This window comes from Carcharhinus amblyrhynchos, chromosome 9, assembly GCF_965287045.1.
Source record: "Carcharhinus amblyrhynchos chromosome 9, sCarAmb.v2.hapA, whole genome shotgun sequence".
Taxonomy (NCBI): Eukaryota; Metazoa; Chordata; class Chondrichthyes; order Carcharhiniformes; family Carcharhinidae; genus Carcharhinus; species Carcharhinus amblyrhynchos.
This window is the reverse complement of record NC_137332.1, coordinates 88,863,382-88,877,533: the sequence shown is the minus strand read 5'-3', so window position 1 is coordinate 88,877,533 and position 14,152 is coordinate 88,863,382. Positions and strand designations below refer to the sequence as shown.

General features: G+C 40.4%; 1 protein-coding gene across 1 annotated transcript in view; it reads right to left on the bottom strand.

The window, feature by feature from the left end:
* LOC145348607 (putative G-protein coupled receptor 139) overlaps positions 1 to 10,501 on the bottom strand; it is an 89,707-nt gene extending 79,206 nt beyond the window's left edge. The window contains exons 1-2 of the mRNA XM_080196783.1: positions 10,405 to 10,501; positions 6,531 to 7,411 (exon numbers count right to left, since the gene is read on the bottom strand). Of these exons, the coding sequence (XP_080052909.1) occupies positions 6,531 to 7,411; positions 10,405 to 10,501 (978 nt within the window). The remainder of the gene's footprint in view (positions 1 to 6,530; positions 7,412 to 10,404) is intronic.
* Between the last annotated feature and the right edge of the window lie 3,651 nt (positions 10,502 to 14,152).

The following is a 14,152-nucleotide window of genomic DNA, read 5'->3' as shown; positions in this document are numbered from 1 at the left end:
TTTTTTGTTACTATCAGTCCAAATTATTCAAAATATGCCTGGGATGAAGGTCCAATACTTAATGTTTCATACTTAAACCTCACAAAAATTGACTGTTATTGCTGAAACATAAAATCATAGAAGATAGGAGCAGGAGGAGGCTATTTGGCCCTTTGACTCTGCTCCACCATTCATCATGATAATGGCTGATCATCCAACTCAATAGCCTAATCCTGCTTTTTCCCCATAACCTTTATCCCATTTGCCCCAAGTGCTATATTCAGCCGCCTCTTGAATGCATTCATTGTTTTGGCAAATGTTCGTAAAACGTTTATATGTCCAGAAGGTAATTGAATATATATGCTTATATATAAATACATGAGGTTAATGTGAATGTGAGAGTTCAGTCATATTAAAAATGACTATTCTTACTGATCAAAAAACGAAAAATTCTTGAAAATATCATTGGGTCTGACAACGTCTGTCAGTACCGAACAAAGCTAATTGATGATAAGAATAATTCAGCTGATTCCTCATCTGAGTTATTCTTACTGATGCATGTCACCCAGGCAAACTCTCTGAATCTTGGCCATATTCATCGGTGAAGAAAGGATTTTCCAAAGAAAATGTTTTCTTTCCCATATCCTCAATCGAATATGTTATATTACAGACAAACCCTTGAGCAAACATTGTACTGTTCTTGAGAATACAATTAATTTCCCTGCTCAGATTCCCAAGGTGACAGTCCACGTGTCTTTTCCTTTGGTTTAAATAAGTGTTCCTCTGTATAAGTCTCTACATCCATACACTCAGTATCTTTGACTGGCAAGACTGATTTTGATATTTCACAGCAGAAATGGAATACCCTGTAATTTACCAGATAGAGCGAATTTACCACCCAGTCCTTACAGCCATTAGTATTCCAGGTAAGGCAATCAATGAAGCTAATATATATGAAATACCAATTTTGGATTATTGTTATTTGTTCAATATTTGTTACTAACAATTAAATGCAAAGAGAAAACTTGGAAACCTGGTATTTAAAATGGTCCCTGCATTGATGTTTTTCTTGAATTTTCACTGCAAGTATTTTGAAGCAATAATCCCCTTTAAATTTACCAGATAATCCACTGCCTTTAGAATCATAGAATCCCTACAGTACAGAAGAAAACCATTCAGCCAATCGATTCTGTGCTGACCACAATCCCACTCAGGCCCTATCCCGCTAATCCCCTGATATTAGAGTCAACTTAGCATGGGCAATCAACCTAACCCGCACATCTTTGGACTTTGGGAGAAAATTGGAGTACCCGGAGGAAACCCACACAGACACAGGGAGAATGTGCAAACTTCACACAGACAGTGACCCAAGGCTGTATTGAACCTGGGACTCTGGCGATGTGAGGCATCAGTGCTAATCGCTGTGCCACCGATTTGATTTAGTATTGTCACATATATTAGTGTACAGTGAAAAGTATTGTTTCTTATGCACCGTAGAAAGCATACCGTATATAGAGAAGGAAAGGAGAGTGTGGAGAATGGAGTGTTACAGTCATAGCTCGGGAGTGGCAGTGAAGAATAAATATCAGGAACATTTTTTTCAAAGTCTGCAACTTGTAAAATTGTTGGTGGGATAATGCAAAGGTTTTAATAAGGTATTAATTTCACACTATTTGCTATTTTAATTCTGCTTCACTGTGCCCTGACCCTTTGATGATCTCCTGGCAGCTGCTGGCTAAATAAAGTTATGTTTTTAAAATGAGACAGAGGCTTCAGAGTCTTGTATTGTCACCTCGGGTACCTCACCAACATTTGGATAGCCAAGGTAAGATTACAGATGGTCAACACAGCCTGATATAGTCAGATTATAAACATAGTCTGACACATCTTTTAGCATTAGTCAAAGAGGCAACCAAGAAAATGGATGAGGGTAGGGCAGTAGATATCTGTACGGATTTTAGCAAGGCCTCTGGCAAAGTCCTGCATGACAGGCTAGCCTGCAAGGTTAGGTCACATGGGATCCAGGGAGAGCTAACTAATTGGATTCAAAATTGGCTCCATGGTAGGAAGCAGAGGGTAATGGTCAATGGTTGTTTTTGGCTTCTGATTAGTTTCATGCCTCAGGTATCGGTGTTGGATTTTTGTTATTCATTAATTATATAAATAATTACACAAGGCATGGTTAATACATTTTTTTTAATTCATTCATGGGACATGCACTTCCCTGGCTGGCAAGCATTTGTTGCCCATCCTTAATTGCCCTCGTTTGGAGGCTAGTTGAGAGGCAACCACATTGCTTTTGCTTGGAGTCACATGCAGGCTAGACCCGATAATAAATGCAGATTTCCTTCCCTAAAGTACATTAGTGAACCAGATGTTTTCTTCCTGACAATCAACAATGGTTTCATGGTCATCAGTAAATTCGTAATTTCAAATATCTTGTATTGAATTCAAATTCTACCATGGCAGCATTTGAATCCGGATCCCCAGAACATTAGCTGTTTCCTGAATTAGTAGCCTAGGATAATACCACTCAGCTATTGTCTCCCCAGGATGATAATAAATTTGCTATCGTTGATAGCAAAGAAGGTTATCAAAAATTACAGGGAGATCTTGATCAGGTAGGGAATTGGGCAAAGATTGGCAAATCAGTGTCAATACAGATAAAAGTGAGGTGTTGCATTTTGAAAAGTCAAACCACGGTAGGACTTATACAATGAATAGTAGGGCCCTGGAGAGTGCTGTGGAACATAGGGACCTAGGAATGCAAGTACATAGTTTGTTCAAAGTGGCTAAACAGGTAGACAGGCTGATGAAGAAGGCATTTAGCACACTGGTCTTCATCAGCCAGGATATAAGAGTTGGGACATTATGTTAAAAGTTGGATTATGCAGTTTTTGTCAGCACATTATAAGAAAGACATTGATAAACTGAAAAGAGTTCCAAGATGATCTATGAGGATGTTGCCAAGTCTAGTGGGTCTGAGTTATAAGGAGAGGTGCATAGCTAGGACTTTATCCCTTGGAACATAGAAGAACGAGGGATGACCTTATTGAACTATACAAAATCATGAAGGGCACGCTGGTCTTCATCAGCCAGGATGTAGGAGTTGGGACATTATGTTAAAAGTTGTATCAGTCATTGTTGAGGCCACACTTGGCGCCTTGTGCACAGTTTTTGTCACCACATTATAAGAAAGACTGGAAAAGACTGATAAACTGGAAAGAGTTCCAAGAAGATCCACGAGGATGTTGTCAAGTCTAGTGAGCCTGAGTTATAAGGAGAGGTGCATAGGCCTTTATCCCTTGGAACATAGAAGAACCTTATTGAACGATATAAAATCTTTTATCCTGGGGGGGGAGGGCTGGGGTGTTTGGGGGGGGTGGGAATTGAAAACTGGAGGGCATAGGTTTAAGATGAGAGGAAAAGATTTAAAGTGGACCTGAGGGGCAACTTCTTCACACAAAGGGTCATGTGTACATGGAATGAGCTGCCAGAGGAAGTGGTTGAGGCAGATACAATAGCAACATTTAAAAAGCATTTGGATAAGTACATAAATAGGAAAAGATTAGAGGGATGTGGGCCAAACATGGGCAATTGTGAGTGGTTGGGAGGGCAATATAGCCGTCATGGTCCTGTTGGGCCAAAGGACCTGTTTCTGTGTTGTACGGCTCTATGACTCTACGACTCTATATATTTATACTAACATTTGTAAATCTGGGTACTCTTTACATGAATTTCAATCCTGATTTCCTCTAGATTTACAAACGTACACAAAAAGATGATTAAAAAAAACAAGGAGCAGGAGCAGTCCATTCAGACTTCGAGCCTACTCTGCCAATGAATCAGAATATTGATGATCATTGATCTCAACACCATTCTTCCATGGTTTCCTTATGCCATGTGATATCTTTAGGAACTAGAAATCTATCTGCTTTCTTCATAAATATTTTCACTGACTTGTCCTTCACAGCCTTCTGTGTTAGAGAACTCCACCAGTAGAGAACACCATCAAATTCTGAGTGAAAATGTATCACCTCATCTCAATCCTACATCACCAACCCTTATCCTGAGATGGCAACCATTTTTTCTACACACCCAGCCAAAAGGAAAATTCCACTTTGTCCAGCCCTGTCACAATCTCAATTACTTCTTATCTCATTATTCTAAAATTCAGTGAATAACCACACTGACCCAATCTCCACTCATAAGCCCATTCGCCTAATCCAAGGAATCAGTAAAAATAAAAACTGTTCTGCCCTCATTCGACACAAATCATAGAAATTATGAAGTAAGGCAACCAAAACAGCTCAGAATACTCTGGTAGGGTCTCATCGTATCCCCATACAACTGCAGCAAGACAGCCTCCCTTGGCATCCTCATAAAATGAAGGTAAACATACCATTGTCTTCTAACTACTTGTTACACCTCCATGCAAGGTTTCTGTAAATATTGTGCAAACAGGCTGTTTTACATCAACATTTTCCAATCCATGACCATTGTAATAAAACTATGCCATTCTGTTTCTCCATCTGAAGTGGATGATTTTGCATTACTGCTGGTTATGATGCATCTGCTTTATACGTACCCAGTAACTCAACTTAAATCTTGCTTAACACCACATTCCTGCTACGTTTTGTGCCATCAGCAAATTTGCAAAAGTTATATTTTGTTCACTCATCCAAAACATTTGATAATAAACTGTTGATAATATTACTGACTGCTGCTGGACCTGGCCAGTCACTGCATGCCACTTCAAAATAGGTGCAGGTTTTTCCTACCCTCTAAATATTTGAATTGATTTAGTGAAGACATAGATGATTTTTTTATAACCAAGTGGGTGAACTTTTATAAGGGGTAGATGGTTAGTTATAGTAAATTAAGCCATGAACTTTTTGATTGGAGGATAAGGATCCAGGTGCCAAGTGGCCTACTGCTGCATATGATTCCAATATTACCATGGGGAATAAAAGTTTGTCTTACACATGTCTAATTGTATGGGATTTATTTTGTTTGGGCAGAAAGAGAACCTCAAAAAACTTTGCAATATGATTCAGCATTATAATCCAGGTCAGAAGCTCTGCTTTGATAAAGGGTTATCTGGACTCAAAACATCATCTCTTTTCTCTCCTTATAAATGCTGCCAGACCTGCTGAGATTTTCCAGCATTTTCTTGTTTGGTTTCAGAAACTGTATGGTGTTTAATGAAATCAGCCTAGACCATAAGTTTTGCACTTTGAACTTTGGCACGGTAAGCATAAGACATTTCACTCCAGATGTGATTCAAGTGACCCACTGGGGAGCTTTTATCAAACAAAGTTTATTTAAGAATACAGTTAACATATAAGACAATGAGCAAAAATGTTTATCAATTACAAACAAGAAAAGAAATAGCCATGATATTGCATATATCTTAACAGCTAAGAATGCTATTCCAATCAAATAAATCTCTATACATACACAACCCATCCTAGGTTTAGCATAGAAAATACAGATGCTCACGTGATGCTAGGTGTTGCAGCTTTCCAAATCCTGATGTGCAGTACTCCTTTGGATGTTGAGTAAAATGCTAAGCCCTTCCAGCCCTGGAAATTCCAACACACTTTGAGAGACAGAGGCACTCATTAACTTTAGTTACTAGCTATCCACCACCAAAAACTAAATTCCCAATACCAGGGGGAGAGACAGAATTACACTGCTTGCAGTCTGGAGTCTTAACAGCTGCTGCCAAACTGAAAGTTTGGATTTCCCTGGAAAGGTCCCACCTGATCTTGACCTATCAGTCAGTCACAAACCAGATAATTCAAAAGGATTATAAAACTCCAGGACATTGCATTAGGCCCAGATTAAAAACAAACAAAAGGCTCATTATATGGCTCTATCAACAATGAAAGGACATTGGCTCAGACAATTCAGTGCCCCAATAAATAGAAAAGCAGGTCTGCTTTATAACTGCAGAGAACATGTCTAAAATACATTTTTCAAAGGCACAATAACATCATAGTATTTATCTTGCAGAAGTATATTATACTTCTGATTCCTCTTCCTGTCATAACAAATATAAATAAACGTGCTTTCAGTGACTTTCCCCAAAATGTTTTGAGCTACAGGTGTTTCTCCACAAGTCCAAAGGTGTGTGAGCTAGATTGATTGATGATGCTAAATTGACCTTGGTGTCAGGGGAGATTAGCAGGGTAAAAATGAGGGGTTACGGGAATAGGGCCCGGATGGGATTGTGGTTGGTGTAGACATGATGGGCCAAAAGACCCTAAGTGTGCTATCATGTACAGATTGTGTTACCTACTGATTTTATCTGAATGTTTTGTTGTCGGACTCTTAATATTGCCACAATGAAAGTCCTATGTCCCAAATCTGCAAAGGATAACAGTTGTCAGTCATGCCAGATATGCCTAAATCTCATTAATCTAAAAACAATACAGTGGAAGATTGTATCAATTTGTGTTAATATTTTAAAGTATGACTAATCCAAAAGGAGAAATACATTGAAAAAGCTGGAAAAGGATGTAAGTTACTGTTCAATTATTTTTTACAATAAGAGTGAAAGGATACTTCACTAGATTTTTCAACTCTTCTCTGAACTTGGTTTGTGTAATGGCATAAATGCCAGTGTTTGTGCAACAACTCAGGAGTTGGAGCATGAAGCCAATTTCTAGCAGAAAACTGGGTAGATATACAGACTCATAACCCAAACCCAACATTCGCCACCATATAGAGTATACCATAATAACTGACCATAACAATATGAAATTACCAGAGATAACAAACAATAACGTGATGGATTTCCTTCTGCTCTCAATCTCAGGGTCATGCATGTTCTCACCATTACTGCATTTTCGGAGTCTTATTCGTGCTCTGCTGGCCACTATAATGTGTCTTATTGTCAATACATTTAACAGCAGAATCAGGACAAATGGAAGGCATGGTGTGAGGATATAATGAAGGAACTCAATTGTAGCCCATACCCGTGATTCCATCACATCAATGGTTACAGCACAGAACCAGGGAATATTCTGAAGCCAATATTTTGCTGATAACATAAAGTACCAGAAAATGTTTTTTAAACAGCTTATACTAGTGACTGTCAACAGAACCACCGCTGCTGTTCTCTTTGTGCAATATTTACTATTGATTTTCTGGCAACAAATGGCCACAAATCGATCAAATGTGAAAGCAACAGTGAACCAGACAGAGCACTCAGTGGCCACATAAAGTAGGACAGCATGAATATTACATACAGGAACGGAAAACAAGAAAATAAACTGCAACCAATAAACAATAGGTATCTGCCTCAATATCAGATCGATGACAACAACCAGTAGGTCTGCCATTGCCATGGCCATGAGATAGCGGGTGACACATTGGGACAGACCGCACTTTCCACGAAAGAGTGTCAGCATCGTCAGTATGTTCACTGTGAATAAGGGTAATCAATAGAGAAGTTACACATGAGGCTCAAATAAAAGCTAATCGTTTCGCTAATGCTATTGAGATTTGCTTATGTATGTTTTTTTTGCAAGAATATATATCAAATTATTTTGCCATCGGCATGGTTACTTCCTAAAGGCAGATGCCTGATAGATCCCATTGAACAACACACAGCACAACTAAAATTAACAATTGTAAGCAACTTGTTTGTTCAAAATTGAATCAGGAAAATAATTGTGTGCTTCGATATTATACATCAGCTGCCCATTTATCCACTCATTGAAAAAAACAATGTTCTAATCTATTTGTATGAACAATATCTACAACATTCGGCTGCTAATGCATCTAATCCATTCATTCTGCCCATTGGGATACTTTACCTGGAGGTGTCACATAATGTTTCAATGACTCTGAGAGGGCTAATGAAATAATTGTCGCCATTCAGCAATAACATTATAGAAATAAATGTTCATGAACAATGCAATATCAAATGCTCTGCAATTCACACTGTTGTAGTTTAACAGCAAATAAAAAAGACTGACAGGTAAAGAGAGAAGGATACAATATCTCAGTGAAGACTGGGGTCAAACATGACTGTTCCACTTCATCAAACTCGTTTTCCATTTTAATTGCTGCAATTCTGTACACACACCCTTTGAGATAATAAACAGAAGAGGTGGAGACTATCGTGCACACAATCAACCCCAAACCCAAACCACTCCAGTTTCAGTACAAAGAACAAAGAAAATTTCAGCACAGGAATAGGTCTTTGGCCCTCCATGCCTGTATCGACCATACTATTTGTTTGTTTGTTCGTGTCATAAGTAGGCTTACATTAACACTGCAATGAAGTTACTGTGAAAATCACCTGACTGAACTAAAACCCCCTACTCTTTCAGGGATCATATTTCTCTATTCCCTCCTATTCATGTATTTGTCAAGAAACAAGTCACTATCATGTCTGCTTCCGCTACCTCCCCTAGCAATGAGTTTCAGGCACAAAGTTCCAGTATGCGGCTACAAAAACAGAGAATGCTAAAAAAAACTCAGCAGGTCTGAATGCATCTGTGGAGAGAGTGTAGAACTAGTTCTGCAAGTCTAGATAACCCTTCGCCAGAGCTCTGGCCAGTCTGATGAAGGGCTATCGAGCCTCGAAGTATTAGCTTTGTTCTCTCTCTACGGATGCTGTCCGACCTGTTGGGTGTTTCCAGAATTTTCTGTTTTTCAGATTGTATCGTCATAGTAATTTGCTTTAATTTCTGTATACAGTTGACACTTCTATGTGTGGTCAACCAAGAACTGAGCACTAGTCATTGTAAACTCCTCTGAACTATATGATAAAATAGGCATTTCATATAAAACAAGGAAAACATTCTGCCAACTAGTTCCAAAGCACAATGCCTTTTCCCATCGATTAAGGCCAACATCGACATCTGTGAATTAAAAACAGTGATTTTCATATCAGGAGCCTCCTCTTGAGGAAGAAAGGTAAATGAAATGAAATTTATTATCTTTTCCAATGTAACAGCGCAGACTGTTGCCATTGAGATAAAGGTTACCTGATGAAAGTTTAATAGTCCATCGGGCAGTAGAGATCCCCAAACTCCTGTATGCTTCGAGGACATAAACCGCCTACACCATGAATCTCAGAGCTCTGGAAACAAGCATCAGTGGTGGCTTTACAAGATCAAATTTTACATCAAAAGGACCATTAACTGTGCCATCTTCTCCGAGAATAGGCAGCACAGAAGCACTAGTCACACATTTGCTGGATTTGTTAACAAGCATTGGAATCCTATAAAATCCATAGAGACCCTACGGTGCAGAAAGAGACCATTTAGCCCATTAAACCTGCACCCATTCTCCGAAAAACAATCCATCTAGGCCCCCTCTCTCCCCATAACCCTCCACATTGATCATGGCCAATCCACGAAACATGCACATACTTAGACCATAAGACCAATTTTACATGGTAAATCCATCTAACCTGCACATAATGCCCGTCGAAATCCTGGCAAAAAAGTCCCACAGCAAGTGCTCTACTTGAAAGTTTGACCGTGGCAGGAAACTCCCTGATAGACAACAGAAACATTGTGGGATGTATTCAAAACATCCTGAAGTAGGCAAACATACTCGCCGACGCACGGAAATCAACGTGACTGTCCAGAATGGTGAAGCCTTGTTTGGAAAGCTATGGAATGATGTCAATGGGTAAACATAAAGTGCTGATGATCTTTCTTAGGGAGTGCACAAACAACCCAATTTTTCATGTAAAAAGAACTTGCTTGTTGCAGACACTGTAGATGGTGCATTGGAATATTCATGCACCTCAGACCCCTTGAACCAGGATGGAAAAAAGAGTCTAACAAAAAGACAACAGAAGCTTCAGTGTTCATTCAAATGAGTGGTTTTCTCTCATGACAAATTACATGATGTCAATTAATTTCAGATTAACTCATTGAAACATCCTTGATAGAACAATTTACATTTAGCAGACCAATAACGTTGGTTAAATTACCATTTAGAATACTAAGCATCAGCCTGAATTACAGTTCGTGGAAAGCAAAATGGATAGCTTGAGATAGATCATCACATACAATAAATCAATCTGTAACGCTCCTGCTTAAACTAATATAATTGTGTAAATGTGGCAGAAATTGATTCTGACTTCTAACATGTGCTAATGATTCAAAAAAAGGATAAATCTTTAGAATAATCTCCCAGAGGGAGAATTAGACAGAATATGTCATTTGTTCAATGCAAATATAATTGTCGTACTATGTATTAATCGAACAAATGAAACAACATTAACCTAATGCAAAAACCCAATTCCTCTGACACAAAATAGCTACAGCAACAAAAATATGGTTCATTTTTGATGGATTTGATGACCGGATAAATAGACAAACTGCAACCAACAAGAAGAATTATCGTGTTAAACATGAGTTTCGGACTTAGTATTTCCACAAACAGACTTACATGGAACTCCAACAGCAGCCAGCAGAGGATAATAAATCTTTTGGACTCTAAAGATAAAAATCTGAAACTGGAACACTGTTGAAAAACATTTTTCCATTTTTCCCTCCCGTCAATGTGTTCACGTTCCCTCCCGATCAATGCCACTGAGAAATTAAGCACTGGAAGGAGGATCGTCTTGTAGATCCTCTTATTCAGGAGGGAAACCCTCAAATGACAAACATGAGGGCCATAGACTCTCTCATTAATTACAGTCAAAGAACAAACAATTTTAGTTAACCCATTCCTGTGCAACCTTTGGAATCACAACTTATTATTTACCATATTTGAAGTCAAATGCTCTCAACACAGATGGGCAAATCTGAACAATTGATGATTTTTAATAAGTTACGGAATGTGAACATCACTGACCAGACCAGCTTTTATGACTCATCCCTAACTAACGTTGAAAAGTTGGTTTTAAGGTGACTTTTTGAATCACTAGAGTCTGCGAAGTGTAGATACACCCGCAGCATTGTTAGCGAGGGAATTACAGTATTTTGAAACAGTGATACATTTCCAGCTGTCCAGGTGATGGTGTTCCCAGGTTTCTGCAACTCTTGGCCTGCTAGATGTTAATGGCTGCTTGTCTTGAAGCTGCTGCCTCAGGAACCTTCATGAGTCCCTGCCGTGCAGCTTATTGATGGTACAGCTGGCACGCTTTGCCCATGGTGGAACGTTTCTGGAAGGGATAGCAATCAAGTGGGCTGCTTTGGCCTGAATGCTGTCAACTTCCTGGGTGTTTTGCAGCAGAAATCATACAGCCAAGTGGATACTATTTCACTGTCCACCTGATTTGTGCCTTGTAAATGGTTGACAGGCTTTGAGGAGTCAGAAGGTGATGAACTCGCTGCTAGATTTCTCTGAACTGTTCTTGTGGCCACAGTATTTATATATCTAGGGCCCGATTTTATCATCAAGTTGTGCCCGTTTTTGGGTGTGAAAACCTGGTAAAGTCGGGTGTGAGGCAGGTAGCGCAATCTGCGCCCGCCTCTGTTCCGGTTTCCCCTTTACCAAGGCCCGAAAATGGCTGTGATCAGGATTGTGTCTAAAATGATGTGACGGACATTTAAATGTATTTGCATGCATCTGAATTTACTTATTGGGCTGCATGCCCAACCTTACCAGCACTTTCCTCTTTACCACCGCATTCACCCATCCAGAATCGGTGCGAAACAGACATGCTCCACAAAAGTCCAATTTGGGCCCTCCAGTTAATGAGGAGGTAAGTGCCAAGTGTCTGACAGCTCTCTCTTTGAGATTAGTGGGGGTGGCGGAAGCTGGGTCTGACAGCTCTCTGTTTGAGATCGTGTGTAGAGCGGGGGGCAGGTGGGGGGGAAGGTGAGTCTGACAGCTCTCTGCCTGAGACCAGTTTTGGGGAGGGGGCGTGGTGATAAGGGGGGGGGGGGGGGGGGGGGGGCACTACCAGTCTTTCACTCACCTGAAGAAAGAGCTTGAAGCTCTGAAAGCTAGTGCTGCCAAATAAATCTGTTGGACTTTAACCTGGTGTTATGAGACTTCTTACTGAATCTGCTTGAGATCAGCGGGGGGAAGGGGGAGTCTGCTGCACCTCTGTCTGAGATCAATAGGGGGGAAGGGTGCAAAAGAGGCCCTTCGGCCCATCGAGTCTGCATCGATATATGAAATGCCATGACCTGCCAACCTAATCCCACTTGCCAGCACTTGGTCCATTGCCATGAATGTTATGGCATGCCAAATACTCTTTAAAAGGATGTGAGGCATCCTGCACCCAACAGCCACACAGGCAGTGCATTCCAGATGATCACCACCCTCTGAGTAAAATTAGTTTGTCCTCAAATCCCACCTAAACTTCCCACCCCTCACTTTTAACTTGTGTCTTCTTGTAACTGACCCTTCAACTAAGGGAACAGCTACTCCCTATCCATACTACCATGCACCTCATAATCTTGAACACTTCAATCAGGTTGCCCCTCAATCTTCTCTGCTCCAACGAAAACAACCAAGCCTATCCAACCTCTTTTCATAACTTAAATGTTCCATCCCAGGCAGCATCCTGATAAATCTCCTTGGCACCCCCTCCAGTGCATTCACATCCTTCCTATAACATGGCGACCAGAACTGCACACTGTATTCCAGCTATGGCCTTATCAAAGTTCTATACAACTCCATCATGACCTCTCCGTTTTTGTAACCGATACTCTGATTGATAAAGGCAAGTGTGCCATTTACCTTTTTCACCACCCTACTGACCTGACTTTCTGCCTTCAGAGATCTATGTTCAAATGCACCATGGTCCCTTTGTTCTTTGGAACTTCCCAGTATCAGACTTTCCTAATATACTTCCTTGTCAAATTACTCCTTCCAAGGAGCATCACCTAACACATTTCAGGGTTAAATTCCATCCGCCACTTACACACCCATTTGACCATCTCATCCATGTGTTCCTGTACCCTAGAGATTTAATCTCACTGTTAACCACCTGGCCAATCTTTGTGTCATCAACAAACTTATTGATCCTATTCCCTATATAGTCATCTATGTCATTTATATAAATGTAAAATATATAAATTTATAATATAAATAATATAATATGAATTTATATCACTGATCACTGGCCTCTAGTACCTAAAGCAGCCATCTGTCATCACCCTGTCTCCTACCACTAAGCCAATTATGAATCCACCTTATCAAATCACCCTGTATCCCACTTTTTTAATAAGTCTCCCATGTGGGACTTTGTCAAAGGTTTTACTGAAATCCATGTAAACTACATGAAAGGGGAGAGATACAAAATGGTCCAGAGGGGCAATGGCTCACACAGAGGATGGTGTCTGAAACAAGATGCTAGAGATAGTTGTAGAGGGAGGTACAATTTTGTCTTTTACAAAACATTTATCATCATAGAAATCATAGAAACCCTACAGCGCAGAAAGGGGACATTAGGCCCTTCGAGTTTGCACCGACCACAACTCCACCCAAGCCCTATCCCCACATCACTAAATATTTACCCACTAATCCCTCTAACCTACGCATCTCAGGACACTAAGGGGCAATTTTAGCATGGCCAATTAATATAACCCGCACATCTTTGGCCTTTGGGAAGAAACCAGAGCACCCGGAGGAAACCCATGCAGACACGAGGAGAATGTTCAAACTCCACACAGACAGTGACCTAAGGCAGGAATTAAACCCAGGTCCCTGGAGCTGTGAAGCAGCAGTGCTGAGTAGCTAAGAGTAGTGGGCGAGAAGAGGATTGGGAGAGGCTTAAATGTCAACAAAGATTGACAAAGAAGATGATAAAGAACGGTAGGAGAAACTATGAAGCTGGGCTAGCGCTTAATATAAAAAAGGATAGCAAGAGTTTTTATAAATATATAAAAAGGAAGAGGCTGGCTAGGGTGAACGTTGGACCCTTAGAGGATGAGAAGGGGGACTTAGTGGTAGGGGATGGGGAAATGGCTGAGGTCTTGAATAACTTTTTTGTTTTGGTCTTCACGGAGGAAGACGTGAATAATTTGCCGGGTGTTAGCGATGGAAAGGTGGTAGGACTGGAGGGTCTCAATGACATTATTGTTACTAGAGAGGCGGTGCTCGACAGACTGGAGGGACTGATTGTGGACAAGTCCCCAGGACCGGATGGAATGCATCCAAGGGTTCTGAAAGAAATGGCGGAGGTGATAGTGGTGGTTATTTTCCAAACGTCGCTGGATTCCGGGGAAGTGCCGGAAGA